At 35.6% G+C, this 21,318-nt stretch overlaps 6 protein-coding genes across 6 annotated transcripts; 2 read left to right on the top strand and 4 right to left on the bottom strand.

The window, feature by feature from the left end:
* Positions 1-1,541: 1,541 nt before the first annotated feature.
* On the bottom strand, positions 1,542-3,472 carry LOC123207262 (probable inorganic phosphate transporter 1-9). The gene is made up of 2 exons (XM_044624617.1): positions 2,718-3,472; positions 1,542-2,634 (listed from the first exon to the last, which is right to left on the bottom strand). Exons 1-2 carry the CDS (start codon positions 3,428-3,430, stop codon positions 1,740-1,742), a joined length of 1,608 nt encoding a protein of 535 aa, XP_044480552.1. The 5' UTR covers positions 3,431-3,472; the 3' UTR covers positions 1,542-1,739.
* A 3,807-nt stretch (positions 3,473-7,279) lies between these two features.
* Positions 7,280-7,965, top strand: LOC123209393 (18.1 kDa class I heat shock protein-like). Its single transcript, XM_044627433.1, has one exon. The coding sequence runs from the start codon at positions 7,359-7,361 to the stop codon at positions 7,821-7,823; it is 465 nt and encodes a 154-aa protein (XP_044483368.1). The 5' UTR covers positions 7,280-7,358; the 3' UTR covers positions 7,824-7,965.
* Positions 7,966-8,849: 884 nt separating this feature from the next.
* On the bottom strand, positions 8,850-10,958 carry LOC123209392 (UDP-glycosyltransferase 76E2-like). Its single transcript, XM_044627432.1, has 3 exons — positions 10,329-10,958; positions 9,109-9,927; positions 8,850-9,005 (listed from the first exon to the last, which is right to left on the bottom strand). The coding sequence occupies exons 1-3, from the start codon at positions 10,810-10,812 to the stop codon at positions 8,917-8,919; spliced, it is 1,392 nt and encodes a 463-aa protein (XP_044483367.1). The 5' UTR covers positions 10,813-10,958; the 3' UTR covers positions 8,850-8,916.
* A 2,806-nt stretch (positions 10,959-13,764) lies between these two features.
* On the bottom strand, positions 13,765-15,583 carry LOC123200565 (UDP-glucose iridoid glucosyltransferase-like). Its single transcript, XM_044615798.1, has 2 exons — positions 15,071-15,583; positions 13,765-14,774 (listed from the first exon to the last, which is right to left on the bottom strand). Exons 1-2 carry the CDS (start codon positions 15,549-15,551, stop codon positions 13,897-13,899), a joined length of 1,359 nt encoding a protein of 452 aa, XP_044471733.1. The 5' UTR covers positions 15,552-15,583; the 3' UTR covers positions 13,765-13,896.
* A 1,978-nt stretch (positions 15,584-17,561) lies between these two features.
* LOC123200552 (UDP-glucose iridoid glucosyltransferase-like) lies at positions 17,562-19,376 on the bottom strand. Its single transcript, XM_044615776.1, has 2 exons — positions 18,619-19,376; positions 17,562-18,515 (listed from the first exon to the last, which is right to left on the bottom strand). Exons 1-2 carry the CDS (start codon positions 19,097-19,099, stop codon positions 17,638-17,640), a joined length of 1,359 nt encoding a protein of 452 aa, XP_044471711.1. The 5' UTR covers positions 19,100-19,376; the 3' UTR covers positions 17,562-17,637.
* LOC123200560 lies at positions 18,885-20,030 on the top strand. The gene is made up of 2 exons (XM_044615787.1): positions 18,885-19,072; positions 19,538-20,030. Exons 1-2 carry the CDS (start codon positions 19,026-19,028, stop codon positions 19,854-19,856), a joined length of 366 nt encoding a protein of 121 aa, XP_044471722.1. The 5' UTR covers positions 18,885-19,025; the 3' UTR covers positions 19,857-20,030.
* Positions 20,031-21,318: the final 1,288 nt, after the last annotated feature.

Genomic DNA, 21,318 nt, shown 5'->3' with positions numbered 1-21,318 from the left:
ATGATTGTTTCGATCTAAGAAAATGGAAAATTATGAATGAGACAGATTGGAAAATATATATATATATATATATATATATATATATATATATATATATATATATGTGTGTGTGTGTGTGTGTGTGTGTACGCGCGTGCACACACAATATTACTTTTTGACAAATTTATTTATTATGATTGTTTCGATCTAAGAAAATGGAAAATTATGAATGAGACAGATTGGAAAATATATATATATGTGTGTGTGTGTGTACGCGCGTGCACACACAATATTACTCTTTGACAAATTTATTTATTATGATTGTTTCGATCTAAGAAAATGGAAAATTATGAATGAGACAAATTGGAAAATATATATATGTGTGTGTGTGTGTACGTGGATGCACACACAATATTACTCTTTGACAAATTTATTTATTATGATTGTTTTGATCTAAGAAAATAGAAAATTATGAATGAGACAAATTGGAAAAAAATATATATATGTGTGTGTGTGTATGCGCATGCATACACAATATTACTCTTTGAAAAAATTATTTATTATTATTGTTTCGATCTAAGAAAATGAAAAATTATGAATGAGACAGATTGGAAAAAATATATATATGTGTGTGTATGTGTGCGTACGCGCGTGCATACACAATATTACTCTTTGACAAATTTATTTATTATTATTGTTTCGATCTAAGAAAATGAAAAATTATGAATGAGACAGATTGGAAAATATATATATATGTGTGCGTGTGTGTACGCGCGTGCACACACAATATTACTCTTTGACAAATTTATTTATTATGATTGTTTTGATCTAAAAAAATAGAAAATTATGAATGAGACAAATTGAAAAAAATATATATATGTGTATGTGTATACGCATGCATACATAATATTACACTTTGAAAAATTTATTTTTTAGTATTGTTTCGATATAAGAAAATGAAAAATTATGAACGAGACAGGTTGGAAAATATGGCACAAGCAAAAACCAAAGGAAACTCTTGGCTGGTTGTATTGCCGTCCAAGGGCGCTACATTAATTGTAGTTTTTGTCTTTTTAGATGGTGATGGTGACTATCGATGCAATAAACAACACATCTTGTCTATCTAGAACATAAGCCAATTGGACCATTCGGTGAGAACATTACTACATGTCATCTTATGTTATGCTTGCCATCTTGTCTCCAAATTTGACTCCAACTATGTCACATAAGATTTGATATTGTTCTAATTCTTATGAAATTATATTAATGTTTATCTTTTGATATAAAATTATTTGAATATGATGTTATTTTTTGAATATTATTGACCATTTCTTATATTTGATATTATCTAAATATTTAATATTATGGTGTGTCCTTAGAATTTGTCTATAGTTATCCTAATCTGATTTCATTATAAAAAAGGACAATTGTGTTATTTTAGCACAAATTAATATTTTTGGATAACACGAGTTAATTCTACAAAAGTGGTTTGCTCTCTCTTCGGTCTAGATGAAATCAAAAGAAAGAAACTGTATGCTTGTTAAACTTGGTAATCCAGATGGTAATACTAATAATATGTAGCCTTCATTATAATATGCACAATACAATTTCTAAGTAATTAAACATTGCCTATGCACAAAGTTTACGAGCTCTAATGCATGAATTGCACCCTTCCTTAAAAGAAACTCCTATATATCGATCACAAAATGTCACTTTAACCTTACAAAACAGTAGTGATTGAGAGTCGGAGCTTGGCCTGGCTAAGTGGCTGCAACTTCACTGGTAGACGACTTTGTAAGCGGGATACAAGAGCCAGTAGGACATCTAAAGAAACATAATTCGGTTGCTTCAATTTCTTTCTCATTCTCTTCCAGTGATCTCCCCATGGTTTCCGGAGTGAAGAAATACGTAACCGCCATTCCCAGAAAGCAAACCCCACCCATAATGCTCAATGCTATTGTCATCCCTTTGCCTTTGGGATTACCAGTTTCCTGATCTTCTTTTATAACCCACAACAATCCGATCGACCCAAGTATGGCACCCAGCTTTCCTATGGCCCCTGAAATTCCATGGCAAGTTGATCTAAATCTAGCTGGAAAAAGTTCGGCTGGAACAATGAAAGTGGTAGTGTTGGGTCCAAAATTTGCAAAGAAAAACGTGAGGCAATAGAGGACAATAAACCAGAGATCTGCATTTTTGTTCCAGTGTTTCCTATAACCTATTGCGATTCCCAAATAAACTATGCCCATGAAGAAGAAACCAAGGAGTTGGATTGTTACTCTTCCAATGCGATCAATTAAATACACAGTGGCAAAGTAACCTGGAATTGTTGCGCAGATTGCAACAATAGCTTGGAAGCTCGCAACTCTGAAAGCTTCATCATAGGGGTTGGTCCCTTCATCAACGTAGCTGTGGTAAATTTTGGACTGAAAGAGGTTATTACTGTAAAACACAATATCAAGGAGGAACCAAGAGGTGGCAGTAGCGAAGAGATCACGGCCATGGTGGCGAATGAATTTCTTAGAGAAGAGAGGATAAGATGGCGGCCTTGGTTCCAATTCCACCTCTTCTGTAATTTGACTCATTGAAACCTGTAATACTTTCTCCATGTCTTTAGCAGCTTGCAGAACATTTTGTTCTACCAGAGCTGTATATCTGCATATAACAAAACGCCAGTCAAACACAAATTCTATCTAAACGATGATAGAAATAAATAGATGAAAGAGAAATATAAATACCTAGCAGTTTCAGGCATCGACATACGCCAATAATATGTGAAAGCAGCAGGAATTGAACCCAGCACCAGTATTAATCTCCATGCGATGTCCCCGGCTGGCGTTATAGGAACTGAGGCACCTGATGCTTTCTCAAATATTTTGCAGACCACCATGGTGACAATTGAACTTGCCAAAATCCCAAAACCTTGCATTGAAAACACAGCGGCGATAAAAGCGCCGCGGGTCCTCTTGTTAGCAAACTCGGACATGATTGTTGCCGACAACGGATAGTCTCCACCTATGCCGACTCCCAACAAAAACCTGAAAAACACAAGGCTTCCTATCACACACTCCTTTGATGTACAAATGGAGAAACCACATCCAATAGAGCTCATCACCATCAGCATCAATGCAAGCCCGTACATACGCCGTCTCCCGGTTAGATCACCCATTCTACCGAAGAAGAGTTGACCGATCACGGTCCCCAAAAGAGCTGTGACCAGTATGACAGTTGTAACAGGCTTAGGAATATTGACTGTCTTTTTAGATTCACCTTCTGTTGCTGTTTTGTCGTCATCATCATAGTATATCCGTGAAATCAGTATCATGATCGGAGGGACACAAAAGAGATCATAAGCGTCGGTGAAGAGTCCCATGCCGGCAATAATGATAGCTTTGAAGTGGTAGTACTGGGTTCTTGCAGCGTCAAGGGCAGAAAGAACCTTTAACGCCATTGATGATAAAAAAATTGAAGCCGATAATGTTCGTTGTTAACGTTTTGATGGGTTTGTGTATATATAAGAAATTCAGATCAAGTGATTAGAGTGAATTCCATGTCCCACCCAAGGTTTAGCCTTGAAACCCTTTTCCAACCCTAGTTAGAATAAATAATGTTTTTTCACCCAAAAATCAAACATAAACAATAATTTCCCTCCTAAAATTCAACTATGTTAATGAAATAATAGAATTAAAAAGTAAAATTATTATTTTATTTTTTAAAATTATCATGTAAGTATAAATTAATAAAAATTAAAAATAATTTTTTAAATATTCAAATATATAATAAACCACTTATTTTTTTTTATTTTACTCTAATCTCTCTTTTTTTTTTTTTTATAAATATGAGTGTCTTTGCTATATAATCATATATTAAGAGATAAATTATAATTTTAAAAATATAGAAAGTATTTAACAAATTTTTAAGGGTTACTTAAAATTTTGAGGTCTTTAAAAATTTTTTGAAATATCAATTTACCTTTTAATAGTTTCAAATATGATAATTATATTCTCAAAGAATAGAATAAAATATAACAATATTTTTTAAAGGTTAAATTATTATGTTCAAAATGTTTAAATTTCTTTTTTATTTTTAAATTAACATATAATAAAATTATTATTTTGTTCTTAATCCATTGGTTTTTTTATAGAGTTTGAATTTGGGTGTAAAAATATTATTTATGTAAATTTTGATGGAAAAGTGTTCTTAAACCAAACCTTGGGTGCGAACTGTTAGATTCTCAGTGACTAATCACAGGGAGTTTGACAAAGCAACATGAGGGTTTCATCAGTGACGAAGATGAGGCAGAAAGGGTGGCTAGTTCTGAGAAATTTATTATAAAATATTCCATGAGGAATATTCGGATCAGCTAATTTCTTATTCATGTCCTTCATCAATTATGTAATTTTATAGATTATTTCTATAGGTAGAATTGTGTGTGGGGCTCCATGTGGTGGTGGATGACGGGTGTTTTGAAGAGTTTGGACTTTTTGATGCAGATGTTTTCTGGTTTGACAATTATTAATTTGTATTAAACATCACCTGTGTTTCTAGGTTGCTTCAGTATTAGAAATTAAGAATTCATCGCTTATTGGTGGATCGTTTTATCGGTTGATGCTTGTCTTCACACCAGCAGGGCCTCCGATGGGTCGATGATGGTAAATTCTGCAACAAAGTCCAAACCCTGTATCTATCTTGGAATCTTCATCGAAACTTCATATTACCTCATGCATCCCCCCAGATGGCAGATGCCGTTCTTTTTCTAACAAACGCCATTTGCCATATTCTTAACTAAAGTTGCTATCTAGAGCAGGGTAGTGACTTGAGGAGAAGAAAACGACAGGTTTGAAAAAAAAAAAAAAAAAGGAAACTTTCTGGGACACCATTTATTATGGTAAGTTGGTTGCATGAACAAATTGTATAGACCTATGTAAATAAAATAGGGTATATAATTATTTAATTTTTTTATCCCATTTTAAAATTAATTATTATAATATTACGTAAATAAATTTTACATATAAATTATTATTCATTTGTATTTAAAGTAATAATATATATAAAGTATATAATTGAATATATATTTAATATATAATTATATAATTAAATATTATTTTATTTTTAATTTAAAATTATTTAAATACATTATATATGCATATAATTTTATTACAGCAACTATATGTTAAACTTTATGAAGGACAAAGTAAGTTGCTTTTCACCCAGATTTGAAGAAATTATAAATTCTCATAAAAATTTTCCTAAAATTTAATCTTATTAATTTAAAAAAATACATAATCATATTATTCATTACTAATCTAATTTTTTAAAATTATTATAGAATAATATTATATGTATTTATTTTGAATATATAATTGTATATATACTTATATATATATTATCATATAGTTATATATTATTTTATTTTTAATTTAAAATAATCTAATTAAATAATGATATATATAAGTGTATATTTATTTATGTACCTAAAATAAATATACAAGTTTATTGATTATTATATTACTGGCCCATCTCGCAACTAAAATTTTCGCGGAAGATATCAAGACTTTGTATTTCAACAATGGCAGTTTTCATAAAAAGGAAAGCCAAATAAATCGGCAGTAGGAGTGTTGTGCTTTCACGTTTTCAGCTTAACTACCATTAATTATATATACATAAAGTGAAAATTGAGTGATGGTGGCAAGGTCGGTGGCAAGGTCCCTGCTCAAATTAATTAGCATCAACTTCACAAGAATAATAATATATAGGCTAAGAATGAGTACAAATATATATATAATTTTAGATGTGTTATTAAGTGATTGGATATTGCTTTTATTTTAAATTTAAAATTATTTATTTATATAATGATATGTCAATATTTATATTTGTATTTACACATGTTAATATATGAAGGATAATTAAATGTAAGAATAATGTTATATGTATTTTGTCACAAGCTGAATTATCTTAACCTACCTATGCGACATCTCTGATGTGCCGTCTTGAGGATTAACCTTACATACGTCCACATTTTGATTTAGGATCATTGGTTTTGTCATTTTTTGGACTCATTAGAGGAACAATTTTAGCTTCTAACTAGTTTGTGCAGGGTTGACTTACTCATCTCTTTAATGCATCACCATAATAACATTACACATGCCTCGTGGTTGGAGCACTCTCAAATACAAATATTATATTCATGAATCCAATGATCACATACACTCACTTTTAAATGCCTCATCACTTGTAGCTGTCCAAAATTGTCATGGCTCCCAATTTGAGCCTGTGACAAACTCCCTCATTCAAAATGGAGCACGCCCTCGTGCTCTGCTTAGCTCACAAAATATCCCCAATCCCTTATTGGTCACATCAAATGACCATGCGATGAGTGTCCCTCATATTGGCTAAAGGGATGCGTGACCCCTTGTCAAGGGCGACATACCCGTCATGTCGATTTCCTCACGACACTCCGGGAAGACCCCTATCCTCCACCTGTTGCACCCCCTCGCTATGACATGATGTATTCTTGGGATTTGCTTGTTAACTCTATGATTTCTACCTATCCCACACAGAAAGGTCAGTCTATTGTCGCCTGCACTTTACTTGGAGGGATCTCTTTTTGCTACCACAACATTGGCAATGGTTTGGCTTTGATTCCAAATTTCATGGGTTGAATTTTTTCAACTTGTCTGTGCAATATCCTTGATGTATTGTCTCGAAGATTAGCCTTGCATGCGCTTACATTTTGGCTTGAGGTCACTGATTTTGTCCTGCCTTAGACTCATCAAGGGAGTGGCTTTCGCTCCCGCCAGTTTGTACAACATTGATCTAATCCCCTCTTTAATAGGCCACCACAACAACGTTGTGCATGCCTTGTGGTTGAAACGCCTTCAACTATAAATATTGTATTCACAAATCCAATGACTATGTATACTCACTTTTAAACGTTTTATCACTTATAGATGTTCAAAGTCCTATCATGGCTCTTAATCTAATCCCGTGACAATATATTTTGTGTACATGAAATAAATATATATAATATATTGTTATATAATTTGTATATATTTAACTTATGTGTTAATTTTGTGTTCACTAAAATTTATTGATAAATGTAATTGGTAATTTATGTGAGCAAGTTGACATTTGTAAAATGACAGACCGTTCTACCAAAAAGCCCTTTAACAAGGCCCGTGGATCGAAAATCTCTTGTAGAAGCCCGAGAAACTAATATTTGATCAACTTCCAGAACATTCTTCAATCTTCCCGAACCAAAAGCCTAATACCCTTCCCACCCATTATAAATACCCTATCCATCCTATTCTTCCAACAACTGTTCAAGAACGATTTTCGTAATTCTTAAGCGTTCTTTAATTTCATCGAAAGGCTTAATAATGTCTCTGATTCCTAGAGGAAGTATCTTCGATCCGTTCTCTCTTGATGTTTGGGATCCTTTCAAGGCCTTCCCTCTCCCTTCTTCGTCCTCTTCACTGACCTCTCGTTTTCCTCAAGAAACCTCTGCTTTTGTCAAAACTCGTGTTGACTGGAAGGAAACTCCAGAAGCTCACGTGTTCAAGGCCGATCTTCCAGGGCTAAAGAAGGAGGAAGTGAAGGTGGAGATCGAAGACGACAGGGTGCTTCAAATCAGTGGGCAGAGGAATATAGAGAAGGAAGACAAGAACGACACGTGGCACCGTGTGGAACGTAGCAGTGGCCAGTTCTCGAGGAGGTTCAGGCTGCCGGAGAATGTGAAGATGGATCAGGTTAAAGCTTCCATGGAGAATGGAGTTCTTACTGTTACTGTTCCTAAAGTGGAGATGAAGAAAACTATTGTGAAGACCATCCAGATTTCTGACTGAAATTAAAAATGGCATGCGTGTCTCTGTCTTGCGAATGTGTTTGGGTAATCGAGAAATTGTCTATGAATAATGTGATGTTTGTTTTCGTCTTGTGAAAGCTTAATCTGTTTGTGAATGAAACTTTCTTGAGTTTCATATCTAATGCGCTTTGTCTCATTTCCTCCCCTTTTTTCCACGATTAGTTTTTCACGTAGGTCTTTTAATCTTCTCTGCTCAAATCATTTTCCAATTCAAAGCCAACTCTCTAGACATGGCAAATGTACCTGTCATTGGACTCTGATTCATGAAATGAACCAGAAGATCCATGTTTTGAGCACCCATAAGAAGGGTTGCATGCTGTTGGCTAGGCCCCAACACATTTCAGTTAGCCCTTTCTCGTCCGTGGAAGCTATGCTCCCAAACTTACATTACATATGTAACTGAGTAGTGACGATTGTTCAAGGCATTCCATGGTATTCAAAATAATGGAGGAAGAGTATCACTTGCTATAAGCTGCAATATGGCATCAAAAATGTCAAAAATAGCTATGGGAAGATCCCTGCAACGCCATGTCGTCTGCATCACCTGAGATCATTATTTGATAAGCAGTGTCAAAACAATGTTACTAGTTGCTCAACCAAAATTTTCTTTGATAAAGCAACATCCATATACAATTATAAATAACAACCCCAGGTCTTCTTGATTGCAGTTGATACAATAGATGGCTTGATCATCGAAAACGTAAAAGTAAAAGAAGTTCAGCAACCATGAATTGAAAGGGAATGAAATTATCCTTTTGCAGACGAGGAAAATCAAATTATGTTAACAAATTGGCGGCACAGACCGTGGATAGAACAATACTTGGAAGCTTCACAAGACAAGCCACTTCTTCAGCAAAGTACATGTATTAGTATTCACCATAAATGATGCAGGGCAGCTCTTCAAGGTGCTGCTTTTCATCTATCATCCGAGTGAATGATTCGTGAGTGACGCTTCGCAGTTGACGTTAAGACTTGAGATGAAATTTATTAATTGGCCAAAATCGTATAAACACACTCAGATAAGATCAATTTTATTAATTGCCTTCAATAAAATTTATCAAGTTCATACCATATCAGTTGCACAAAGTTAGTGACATCCATACAGTCACTACATAACTGAGCTGTAAGATTTCTGAGCATTCATAGGATGGGTGTCCACTGCCTACAAACGTAAGTTGTGATGAGGGAAACCATCAATGGCAATTGGCATCAAGCTGACATTATAAGCTCTACTAATTCATTCAAGGAATTATAAGAAGACCCACCGCTCTTGATACTAACTTGAGTTTTTTCTTTCAACTCTGCTGCCCTCTGCCTCATCTCCTGTCCCTCTTTTTCCACCATCAGCATTTTTATAGCTCTCTCTATCTCCCCTCTTCCCAAATCATTTTCCAATTCAAACCCATTTCCCCATTCATGACTGATGTACCTTGTGTTTATTAATTGATCCCCGAAAGCTGGTTTGCAAATCATTGGAACCCCTTCACTTATGCTTTCAAGTGTCGAATTCCAACCACAGTGGCTCAAAAACCCTCCCACAGAACTATGTGCCAACACTAGTTGCTGTGGTGCCCATTTCACTATGCAGCCTCTTTCTCCAACAGTCTCTTTGAAGTCATCAGGAAGACAATCACTAGGCTCTGATCCCTTAGCTGGATCAGGCCTAAGCACCCACAGGAAGGTTTGTTGGCTGTTGGCTAGGCCCCAAGCCATTTCTGTTAGCTCTTTGGCATCCACGGATGCTATGCTTCCAAAACTTGCATAGATAACGGAGTTGTGGCCTTGCTTGTCAAGCCATGAGATGCAGCTGCTGTCCTCTTCCAGTAAGCTACTAGAGGGCGCCGAAGCAATTTTGTGCATGGGACCTATTGAGAAATTTGGAACTTGACATTGCCGTTGATATTGCGCTAATACTGATTGTTCAAGGCAATCCATGGTATTCCATATGATGGCTGAGGATGACCCTATATTGCTCAGCATAGCTATTACACGCCACATGCCATCTAAATGAGCAAAATTAGTTACTGGTAAATCCTTAAATCTGAGGGGATGAAGCCCTGGCACTAACTCTGTTGAGGTGGAATCTGCATCAATCATTATCAGTAGTTATATGATTATAGATCTTAAAATACCACTACCCCTTCATATAAGTAAAACACGATAAAAGTACTTCGTTATAATCAGTAAACTATATAATTATTATTACTCTTTAATGATATGGGATTAGTATCAGCATAGCCCCCAGACAAGGAGACTGGGGGGTATATGATCTTGTCTCCGTATAAAATGTCACTTTTGATGTTGTCTTGATTAGTAAATAATAAATTACTTTAATCATAATGTATTGTCGGTTTTGACCTTCGTTGGTCTCATGACTTTGCCCGTAACAGGCATCTCGTGAGAAACACTGTAGGTTTATAATGACTCAAGGCCTTTAACTCCTGTTCGATTAGGAATTTCAGTGATGAAAATAGATTTGGTATACCTTGTGGAGGAGTGTATCCTTCGGCTTTGAGTCGAGCATATGCAAGGAACGTCAGCAAAGTAGCAACGCTATTAGTGTGGAAGATGATGTTTGGTAGCTTCAGATGGCTAGCCACTTCTTGAGCAAACGACATGAATATTTCGAAAATGATGCAGGGGAGTTGGTCATCCTGCTCCTGTTTCTCTATCATAAGACTTAAAATTTCCTGGAATGGATCTTTGCAGTTAAAGTTAAGCTTTGACATGAAGGGTAAAAAATCGTGAGGCATTGCAGGTTTGGATGATGTGCCATCGGGTAGTGATAGGAAGACAAAATCAGGATGATTGGAAGTTTGAGGAGAATTGAATTGGGCATGAGCAATAGTGATGGAGAAACCTCTAGAGTGGAGGATGGTGCCGAGCTGAAGCATCGGATTTATGTGTCCTTGGAATGGACATGGAACTAGCACCAGTTTTCGGCATCTCCGGCGCCCCTGATTTTCCATCCCTTTCTTTTCTGGGAGATTTTCTCTCCGATTAGTTGATAAGTTCTTCTTTTGGAATTTTTTTTCCCTGCAATTTGTAGGAATTTAACCCTAGCAAGTCCTTGAATTCTACACAGGCACTGTCTCGGGTAAACTAAATTTGCGGAATAGATGTACCCATAGATATTCTCAAAGACATCATTTCAGCCACTCGTTAATTTTAACTTTTGACTTGAATACTGACAGAAGCTGAGAAAATACAGCTTTCTCTTGGGCGGCAGGTTTTAGGATTTTCCACTTTTGTTGCCTAGTGATCACAAGCAGACAACTCCCCCATAGAACGCATGACTAGAGCAGCTTAAGTATCTCTGCACTTGGCTACGGTGTGGAGCGAAAATTCGTGTGAAACGCCGACTACTGTTTGATTTCCGATAAATAGACCAAAAGATTATTTCCCACCCAAGTTTTATAAAAAAAGATAAATACATATTTATAAAATTTAAAAAACTTAAATATCTATTCATAAATTAATTTTTATTAAAATTTTTAGTTAAGTTGAAAGTTAAAATCATGATTTTAATAATAATATTAAAAGTATATATAATTCATTTTACTTTTTATTACGTTTTAAAAACTAATAACTTTACTTCTATATAAATTTTTCTAATTTTGAATAGTTACATTTTTCCTTCAAACCTAAGGTTTTCATCTTTTTTCTATTTCAGTCACTCCTAAATTTTTGAAAACTTCATTTAACCCCCTCTTCAATGTTAGATTATTCAAAAATCCGACGATCTCTCCCTCAGTCAATCGTTGCTTCTCTCCAGCGCTCAAGCTACCCCTCTAGCAATTGAGCCAACGTTGACTGTTTCTCCTCCATCACTTAATGTCCAGAAGATCTCTCAGACATAATGTGACTGAGGAGAAACAATCTACATTGGCTCAATTGTCAGAGGGTAGCTTGAGCGTTGGAGAGAAGCAATGGTTGACAAAGGGAGAGATTACTAGAGTTTTTAATAATCTGAAGATGAAGAAGGGGGTTAAATAAAGTTTGCAAAAGTTTGGGGGTGGCTGAAATAGAAAAAAGATGGAAACTTTAGATTTAGAGGGAAAATGTGACTTTTTAAAGTTAAAAAATTTGAGATAGAAGTGAAGTTATTAGTTTTTAAAATCTAGGAGAAAAATATAATAAATTATATATATTTTTTAATGTTATTATTAAAATGATAATTTTACCCTTTATTTAAATTGAAAATTTTAATGGAAATTGGCTCATGAATATTTAATTTTTCCAAATCTCACAAATGTATTTTTATGTTTGTATTAAAACTTGGGTGGGAAATAGTCCTTTGGCCTTGATAATGTGTAGCCAAAGACCTCAAAAATAGTAGGTGTTAAAGAGGTTATCAATTATGATAACCATATTTTGAGGGATATAAGAAAATAACCAAGAAACTAAGCACTAAACCATGATTTGAAATAGAAATATTTCTGGATTAGTCTCCTCTTTGAAGCATGCTCATATTTGAATCATATCTTTAAAATTTATGGACCATCACCGTATGATCAGTATGATAATCTGTTCGATATGCTACATATAGCAGCTGCAGGAATATATTTTGCCGGATATGCTTTGATCAAACGTTGCAAGATTTTAATCCAGCTTAGCTGTGATGATTGAGGAAATTCATACATTTGAGCTCACCATCACCATCACCATCTGATACTTTCAGAGCATTTATGCCCATTTAATTATGTTACATATAATTTACTGTCATGACTCATGATGATACATTTCTTTAATACCATTTACCATGTCTATATCAATTATATCTTTCCATATGATTTTATCCTCGTATTCTTGGCAGATTCTTGAACACCCTCACAGATTTTGCAGTATGAAAGGACAACAAAGACTCACTGAGATTGGTTGATGATTAATACAATTTCACAAACTTTTTTCAGATGTATATTAGTTTTTGAATATGTAAAAATTGTGTAGGGTAAAGATATCTAGGGTTTGTACTTATTATTGTTTTGAACGTGGTATCTAGAATGATCCCATTGAAACAAATGAATGTACATCAAATTTGACAAAATAAAAATTGAATTGAAAAATCCAGAACATGAAAATGTTTGGTCGAATTCAAGTTGAATTGTGAATCCATAGCCAAGCCAGATAAGGGAGCCGAATGAGTTCGGCTGAAGCCGAGTTGAACATGTTTGGGTAAAGCAGAGCCAAGTTTGGGATCGACTACCTTGTTCCAAGCATTTCCAAACCGATCATGATCAACCTTTGTGTCAAACTCGACAAACCCAAGCCGAAGCTTAGGTTCGCCTTGTAAAAACGAGTCAAAACCAAGTTGTATTGTGTTCAGGTTTGATTCGGCTTGAATCCAGCCTTCCATGCAACTAAGTCACATTAAAAAACCAAAAACGAATTGAAATAGCAAGGATTTTATAGAGCTAGTAGAACAAGGAAAGGTTGGTGGGTGTGATAGAGAGAGAATCTTTAGTTTTTGTCCGCCAAATTAATGAGCAACTTCTAGAAAGCAGGTGATAATATTGAAAGTAGGACGACTGGACAAGACGAAGAGAACATAATTTTGTTTGTGGTAGAGAACTGAAGAATTCAAAGATCATAATAATCTTTGAGACCTGGGCATGAAACATTCAACTTGGTTTCTGCAAAACTTGAAGAATCTATTACCACATTTGGACAGCACCATTTGTGGCATTCCTACTGCGAATCTTAGGTTGACTGACTTGAGTGTCAGGGGCTCCAGCCAGTGGCATTCCCACTGCCTCCTGACATTTTTTTGCTGCGTTGGGGATTTAAGTACCTCATCTTTAAAAGAGTTAAGATGAAAGATCAGCAAATTCCAAAATGCAAATCAATAAATAAATTATTAGCATTACGTAATCACCAACAAATTTTGTCAGACACAAGTCAATAAGCAAATGATCAGTATGTTATCTTGAACAAAATTCATGCGTCATTAGAGAACCCAGATGCAAGAGAGTTATGTAACAGAATTATTATTTTTGAAAATAAGCATAAATGGGCTAAGATGCCTAAAGACTCTAGTTTGATGGAAATTGAAATTAAACTGACATTATATGCTCTACTAATTTATTCAAAGAATTATATGAAGATCCACCTTTCTTGATACTGATTTCAGTTTTTTCTTTCAGTTCTGCTGCCTTCTGCCTCATCTCCTCTCCTTCTTTTTCCACCATCAGCCTTTTTATAGCTCTCTCTATCTTCCCTCTTTCCAGATCATTTTCCAACTCAAACCCAGTTCTCCATATATGGCCGATGTACCTTGTGTTCACCTTTTGATCCCCAAAACATGGCCTACAAATCATTGGAACACCTTCACTTATACTTTCAATGGTTGAATTCCAACCACAGTGGCTCCAAAACCCTCCCACAGCACCATGTGCCAATACTTCTTGTTGTGGTGCCCAATTCACTATGCAGCCTCTTTCTCCCACAGTTTCTCTAAAGTCCTCAGGCAACCACCAATCAATAGGTTCTGCTCCGTGAACTGTATCAGGCCTAAGCACCCACAAGAAAGGTTGCTTGCTGTTGGCTAGGCCCCAAGCCATTTCTGTTAGCGCTTTGGCATCCACGGATGCTATGCTTCCAAAACTAACATATATAACTGAGTTGGGTCCTCGCTTGTCAAGCCATGAGATGCAACTGCTGTCCTCTTCCGGTAAGCTACTAGAGGAAGCCGAAGCAATTTTGTTCATAGGACCTATAGAGAAGTTAGGAACTCGAAATTTCTGTTGGTATTGTACCAAAGATGATTGTTCAAGGTAGTCCACAGTATTCCAAATGATGGCCGAAGATGATCCTATATTGCTTAGTGTATCAATTAATTGCAGAGTGTCATCTAAATCATCAAAAGTGTTCGATGGTAAATCCTTGAATCTGAGGGGATGAAGCCCTGGCACTAACTCTGTTGAGTCGCAATCTGCAATAAAGGAAGCATGATAAAGTTAATCCATTAAGCTAAGCTATGAGCGTTGCAAATATCATTAATAGCAAATATTCAGCTGTAAAAAGCTTGAAGTCTTGAGTGGTTTTCGAATATTTTTAGTAATTAAAATTTTGACCTAAGAGGTTCATTTGTGTGGAACTTTAACTTATTTGATGTAATATTTGTAGGTTCAGTTATTATATTCAGGTTTTATCTATCCAACCAATTTGGACAGGTTCGTTACCAAGAAAAAAAAAAAAATTCAGTGAAAACAATATGGGTTCTCATACCTTGTGGAGGAATGTAACCTTCCCCTCGGAGTCGAGGATATGCAAAGTAGGTCAGTATACTGGCAACGCTGCCAGTTTGTAAGATGATACTGGGCAGCTTCAAATGACTAGCAACTGTTTCTGCAAAGTACATGAGTGCATCATAGATTATGCAGGGCTGTTGGTCTTGCTGCTTCTGTATTTCTATCATCTGACTCAGAAATTCCTGGAATGGAGCTCTACAGTTGAAGTTAAGACTCGACAAGAAAACTAAAAATTCACGAGGCATGTCTGGTTTGGATGATATGCCATCTGGTAGCGACTGGAAGAAAAATTCAGGGTGATTGGAAGTTTGAGGAGAATTGAATTGTGCATGAGCAATAGTGATGGGGAAACCTCTAGAGTGAAGGAGGGTGCCGAGCTGAAGCATTGGATTTATGTGTCCTTGGAATGGACATGGAACTAGCACCAGGTTGCGGCATCTCCGCCCCTGCTTTGCCATCTCTTTTTTGGCTCTGCGATGAGTTGAAATTTAGCCACAAACAAGGAATGCCAATAAAAAAAATTTGTAGGATTGCTACTCACGCAGAAACTGCCAAAGCTATTATTAATTTTAGCCACTCGTTTAGTTGAACTTTTGGGTTAAATACAGACAGAATAAGATGATAATTCAGCTTTCTTGGATTGGACTGCAAAATTTCTTATCCTGATTTTGCTTGGTGTTCATGACTTAGACATTTTGTTCAACTGCAGCCTCGTTTAATTCTGTTTGTTGGTTGGGAACTTGGGATTTGGTTTACGTTTCGATTGGTCTGTCTGCAAGCATGATTGCGTTAATTTTATAATATTTTATATAATAGTTGATTCAGACCCGAATGTTCTAGTTCGTTGGTAAATATGGATCCAAGTGTTTATGAATCTATTAGGTCCGACTAATTTTTCCAAAACGTATACTGTAGAAGGAGAAAACAATTAAACTAACCAGACTAAAATCAAACTCTTTCCTTTTTAATTGAATTATGTGGTCAATTAAAATATGATTTTATTAATTAAACAATAAAAAAACAAATATAATAAAAAAAACACTATAATTTAATATGAAAACCTAATAAAATCACCCAGTTTTATCCAAATAAATCAATCTATTATATTTAAAATAATAGTGCATTATTTTTAGCTTACGAATGAGTAAACAACTCTCCGAAACAACAAAACAAAGATATAACATAACTATAAAAAAAAATAAGAAATATCACAACAAATTTGAAAAAGTTTAGAAATAACACAAATACAAATGGGTATATATACTTTTGATGCAAACTCAATATTTGTAGGTTATAGTGATGTTGATTGGGCCAAGAGTTTAGATGATCAAAAGCGCACTTCAAAAGGTGTTTTTATCTTAAAAAAATACTTGATAACTTGGTACAGCAAGAAGCAACCCTATTGTAGTGTCAGCTGCCAAGGCTGAGCGAATTGCAGCTGGAAAATTGTTGCACACAAATTTTACGGTTAAAACAAATGTCGTTTCATTACTTTTTTTTTCTTAGGATTGCATTACTATGTATTGTAATAACACTAGTGTCATATACTATTTAACACACTAGAAGTAAACACATTGACATCGAACGTAGCTTTTTTAGAGAGAGAGAGAGAGTTAAAGAAAAAACTATTTTTTTGGAATATGTTTATACTAATACACAATTAGTTGGCTTGTTCCCAAAAGCACTTTAACTTTTAAACTTTTGTAAACTTGAGAAAGTCATTTGGGTCTTCATTTAGATTGTGCAAATAAATGTGAATAAAGATTAGTGGATATATCATTTGTTATTGTTGAATTAATAGATGATTGATCATTCAAAAGTTCGACTTAGTTTAACTTTTTATTTGAGCTGTCATATTTAATTAAGTGTAAGTGAGAGATAATTTATTTTGATAGCATAGGACTCATCACCTTATGAGAGAGTTTATGTTGTGTGAAAGTCATTTTTGAGTAATTTTCTTAAATGTAGTGACCCCCATGTTTTTTAAGAACTACCATTAAGAGAGCTACCTTTTTGTAGGTGTGAGTGCTTCACAAAGTTACAAATGAGAGAGAAAAATATCAAATTATCAAAATATTTATACCTTGTGCTTATAAAGAAAAATATTGATATCATAAGGAAAGAAAAGACTATGAGGGAGGAGGAAGTATGAATGAGATAAAGAAGCAACTAATGTGTTGAAATTACCCCTATGAGGACATTGCACATTCAGAAGAGGCTTGACTTGTGGTGGTATAAATTATTGTTGTTGTATACCTAATCATCATTGACATCTCAGGCACAATGTTCCTCTGAGCAAATCTAATGTTGATCATTGTAAATTTTTTTGAAATATCTCATGATTCATTTGTTTCCCATTAAGTTTTTTTGTTTTAACTAGAAACCATTTTAAATTCTTTTGTTTATTTCCAATTTGATCATGAGTGTTCTTGTTTGAACAGTTTCGTGCTTATTTGTGTTAAGCAATTGTCAAAACAATATGACATTGTATTCTAAATTTATGAACTTCATTAACCATAATTGATAATTCACAATCAAATACAATCAAAATGACTCGATAAATTTTACTAGCTCATTCAAGGAAGTGTAAGAAGAACCTCCTTCTTTAAGGCAAAGTTGAATCTTCTCCTTCAATTCCATGGCATTCTGCCTAATCTCCAATCCCTCTTTCTCAACCATTAGTCTTCTCACTGCTCTTTCTACTTCCCTTCTATTCAACTCACTCTCCAATTCCAACCCCACTTTCCACACATGACTAATATATCTTGCATTCACCCTCTGGTCTCCAGAATTTGGTCTGCAGATCATTGGAACACCTTCAATTAGACTTTCCATTGTTGAGTTCCAGCCACAATGGCTCCAAAATCCTCCCACCTTGGCATGTGCCAACACCTTCTCCTGGGCCGCCCATTTAACAATGCATCCTCTTTCTCCAATAGTTTCTTTAAAGCCTTCAGGCAATGCCTCAATCCATTCTGAACAACGCACTGAGCCTGGTCGAATCACCCATAAGAAAGGCTGCTTGCTGTTGGCTAGGCCCCACGCCATTTCAGCTAGCTCATTCTCATCAATCTGTGTTATACTCCCCAAGCTGACATATATTACTGTGTTATCATTAGTTTGCTTGTCAAGCCATCTCATGCAGCTGGTATCTTCGTGGAACAAGATGCTTGATAAGGCTGGCGCAAATTTGTTGAGAGGGCCAATGGAGAAGAGTGGAAGGTGGCATTGTTGTCGGATCCTTGCCAGAGAGGATTGCTCAAGGAATTCTACTGTGTTATAGATGATAGCTGAAGAATTTCCAGTTTTTCGCAACTCATTCACCAGTTTTGACATTGTTTCTAATGACCCGAATTTCGAAAAAGGTAGATCCTTTAACCGGAGGGGATAAAATTCGGGCACTATGTCATTTGATCCAAGACCTGCAATTTGAATTGGCGTTAGATTTTTGCATAGTAATCTCAAGTGAAGTCTTTTAATGAAATCAAAGTTCCAATAAATTTTGTTTAGGCAAGCAGCACATACCTTTTAAGAAATTGGTGACTTCTGCCTGTGGGACAGTCGCATCGCGACATAGGACGGCGGCTGCACCAGCTGTGCGCAAGATAATGCTAGGAAGCTTCAGCTGATCAGCCACTGCTGCAGAGAAATACATGATTTCATCATAAATGATGCAGGAGATTTTCTCTTCAACCGAATTATGTTTCTCCATCAACCGAGCCAAACATTCTTGAAAAGGAGCTTTGCAGTTGACATTGAGACGCGAGATTATAGTTAGTATATTCCCTGAGGAAAGATCGCTATCATACGAGGCATCCGAGATGGTTACAAAATCAAAATCAGGGTGATTTGAAGGGTTGGGGGAGTTAAATTTGGTGTGTGCAATGGTAATGGAGAAGCCCCGGGAGTAAAGAATGGAGCCCAGTTGAAGCATGGGGTTCAGGTGTCCCTGGAATGAACCTGGCACTAGCACCAACCGGTTACTTCTCTTTCCTTGCTTCTCCATCTCTCACTCTGTGATTATAACTCTGTATTAGTTGCAACTTAGAATCAGATGCTGGTCACAAATGCCTCACCGGATTTTTGTTTAGGATAATGTGATAGATCTGATTGAGCTGTATATAACTGATAAAGGGGTAAATTAAACAGTGGGCGTCAGATTGATGACAAGTAAAATTAAAACTGTGTGCGACCTTAACGCCTCACATGCCCTAGATGCGTTTTTTGACAATTGTGTGCCTAGTCCTGCATTCTGATCTCGGTTGCCTCAAAGTGTCAATTGAGTAGTGGGTCAGATTCTTCGTTGTGAAAATGGAGTTTTAATTTGGTATCAGTCTCAGAAATTAACGTGTATTCAGTTGAATTGATAATCAATATTCCAAAAAATTTATTAACCAGACCTTTAAATTTTCTGAATACTGCATATGCTTTTTGTCTTTGTTAGAGCTAAAGTTTATGTGATAAGGAGGAATACAGCCAGGTCAGCAAGGGCAGCCAGGGCAGAGTCTACAAAGGGTACTAATCGAGGTTTAACTGTTGCAAAGCCTCAAGAAATGGAGCAAGTAGCCGAAAGACATTCCTCTATAGTTAGGACAACAGTTTCCCAACTAATACCAGAGTCTGCAGAGAAATCAAGAAATGAGGTGGCACCAAGAGAAGAGAGAAAATACTGTGCAAGAAGAGTGGGTGTATCAACCTTCGGGAAGGAAGAGAAAGGGAGAAAAATTAGAGAATTGGTGAAAAGGGAGAGAGCCAGCCTCTAGAATTGTTGGGCATAAGTTATTAGCTGTAGTTTCTGTATTTTGGATTAATTTGCTGTAATTGGGATATTTTGTTGTTTTGCATTTTGTGGACTAAGTGAATGTAAATGTAAACTTAGACATGAATCTAATTGTAATCCAATCTATGCAATTATATAATCCAATATGAAGTTTTAGAACAATGTTGCACTGCTTGATTCAATATTTACAAATAACATTTTTAATACAAACAACAACAACTTCTATATTGGAGTTTGCTAGCTTGTTTGAATTTCTGAAAAACTTAAACAGAATGCGGCAGAAGTGTTTGCTATTGTCTCCCTAGGTGCTGCATCCTCTGAATCCTATTAACGAGGTATCAAAGCACGGCGACAAGAATGGAGACCCGTGTAGAGGGACTTGAGAGGGAGATGTCAGCGGTAAGGGAAACTATGGAAGAAATGAAGCTGGGTGTGAGGGAATTAAAGGATCGATTCGAAAGTATGGAATTTGGGATGGAAACCATTAAGGAATTCTTAAGGGACCTTAGGGGATCTGCATTATCTAGGGAGGATGGTGCCAAGCTGAAGCATCGGATTTATGTGTCCTTGGAATGGACATGGAACTAGCACCAGTCTTCGGCATCTCCGGCGCCCCTGATTTTCCATCCCTTTCTTTTCTGGGAGATTTTCTCTCCGATTAGTTGATAAGTTCTTCTGGAATTTTTTTTCCCTGCAATTTGTAGGAATTTAGCCCTAGCACGTCCTTAAATTCTACACAGGCATTGCCTCAGGTAAACTAAATGTCATTCAAATAAATTTGCAGGATAGACGTACCCATTGATATTCCCAAAGACATAATTTCAGCCACTTGTTAATTTTAACTTTTGACTTGAATACTGACAGAAGCTAAGCAAATACAGCTTTCTCTTGGGCGGCAGGTTTTAGGATTTTCCACTTTTGTTGCCTAGTGATCACAAGCAGACAACTCCCCCATAGAACACATGACTAGAACAGCTTAAGTATCTCTGCACTTGGCTACGGTGTGGAGCGAAAACTCGTGTTAAACACCGACTACTGTTTGATATTTAATAAATAGACCAAAAGATTATTTCCCACCCAAGTTTTATAACAAAGAGAAATACATATTCATAAAGTTTGAAAAACTTAAATATCTACTTATAAGTTAATTTTTGTTAAAATTTTCAGTTAGGTTAAAAGTTAAAATCATTATTTTAATAATAATATTAAAAATATATATAATTTATTGTATTTTTTATTAGGTTTTAAAAACTAACAATTTTATCTTTATCTAAAGTTTTTTAATTTTGAATACTCACATTTTCCCTCCAAACCTAAGGGTTTCATCTTTTCTCTATTCAATCACCCCAAACTTTTGAAAACTTTAGTTTAACCCCCTCTTCAATGTTAGATTTTTCAAAAATCCGACGATCTCTCCCTTCGTTGACCGTTGCTTCTCTCCAGCG

The sequence above is a fragment of the Mangifera indica genome, chromosome 2 (assembly GCF_011075055.1).
Source record: "Mangifera indica cultivar Alphonso chromosome 2, CATAS_Mindica_2.1, whole genome shotgun sequence".
Classification (NCBI taxonomy): domain Eukaryota; kingdom Viridiplantae; phylum Streptophyta; class Magnoliopsida; order Sapindales; family Anacardiaceae; genus Mangifera; species Mangifera indica.
This window is presented reverse-complemented; position numbering and strand designations above follow the sequence as displayed.

Bases quoted from the DNA above. Each gene is read 5' to 3' on its own strand.
- LOC123200565 (XM_044615798.1), bottom strand. From the start codon at position 15,551: ATGGCAAAGCAGGGGCGGAGATGCCGCAACCTGGTGCTAGTTCCATGT. The intron at 14,775-15,070 runs GTATGAGAACCC...CCTTTATTGCAG, and splicing joins AGGTTACATTCCTCCACAAG to ATTGCGACTCAACAGAGTTA.
- LOC123207262 (XM_044624617.1), bottom strand. From the start codon at position 3,430: ATGGCGTTAAAGGTTCTTTCTGCCCTTGACGCTGCAAGAACCCAGTAC. The intron at 2,635-2,717 runs GTATTTATATTT...TGTTATATGCAG, and splicing joins TCGATGCCTGAAACTGCTAG to ATATACAGCTCTGGTAGAAC.
- LOC123209393 (XM_044627433.1), top strand. From the start codon at position 7,359: ATGTCTCTGATTCCTAGAGGAAGTATCTTCGATCCGTTCTCTCTTGAT.
- LOC123209392 (XM_044627432.1), bottom strand. From the start codon at position 10,812: ATGGAAAATCAGGGGCGCCGGAGATGCCGAAAACTGGTGCTAGTTCCA. The intron at 9,928-10,328 runs GTATACCAAATC...TGATTGATGCAG, and splicing joins AGGATACACTCCTCCACAAG to ATTCCACCTCAACAGAGTTA. The intron at 9,006-9,108 runs GTGGGTCTTCTT...TTACGTTTGTAG, and splicing joins TCAAGTTAGTATCAAGAGCG to GCAGTGGACACCCATCCTAT.
- LOC123200552 (XM_044615776.1), bottom strand. From the start codon at position 19,099: ATGGAGAAGCAAGGAAAGAGAAGTAACCGGTTGGTGCTAGTGCCAGGT. The intron at 18,516-18,618 runs GTATGTGCTGCT...TTCAAATTGCAG, and splicing joins AGTCACCAATTTCTTAAAAG to GTCTTGGATCAAATGACATA.
- LOC123200560 (XM_044615787.1), top strand. From the start codon at position 19,026: ATGGGGTTCAGGTGTCCCTGGAATGAACCTGGCACTAGCACCAACCG. The intron at 19,073-19,537 runs GTTACTTCTCTT...TGTCTTTGTTAG, and splicing joins CCTGGCACTAGCACCAACCG to AGCTAAAGTTTATGTGATAA.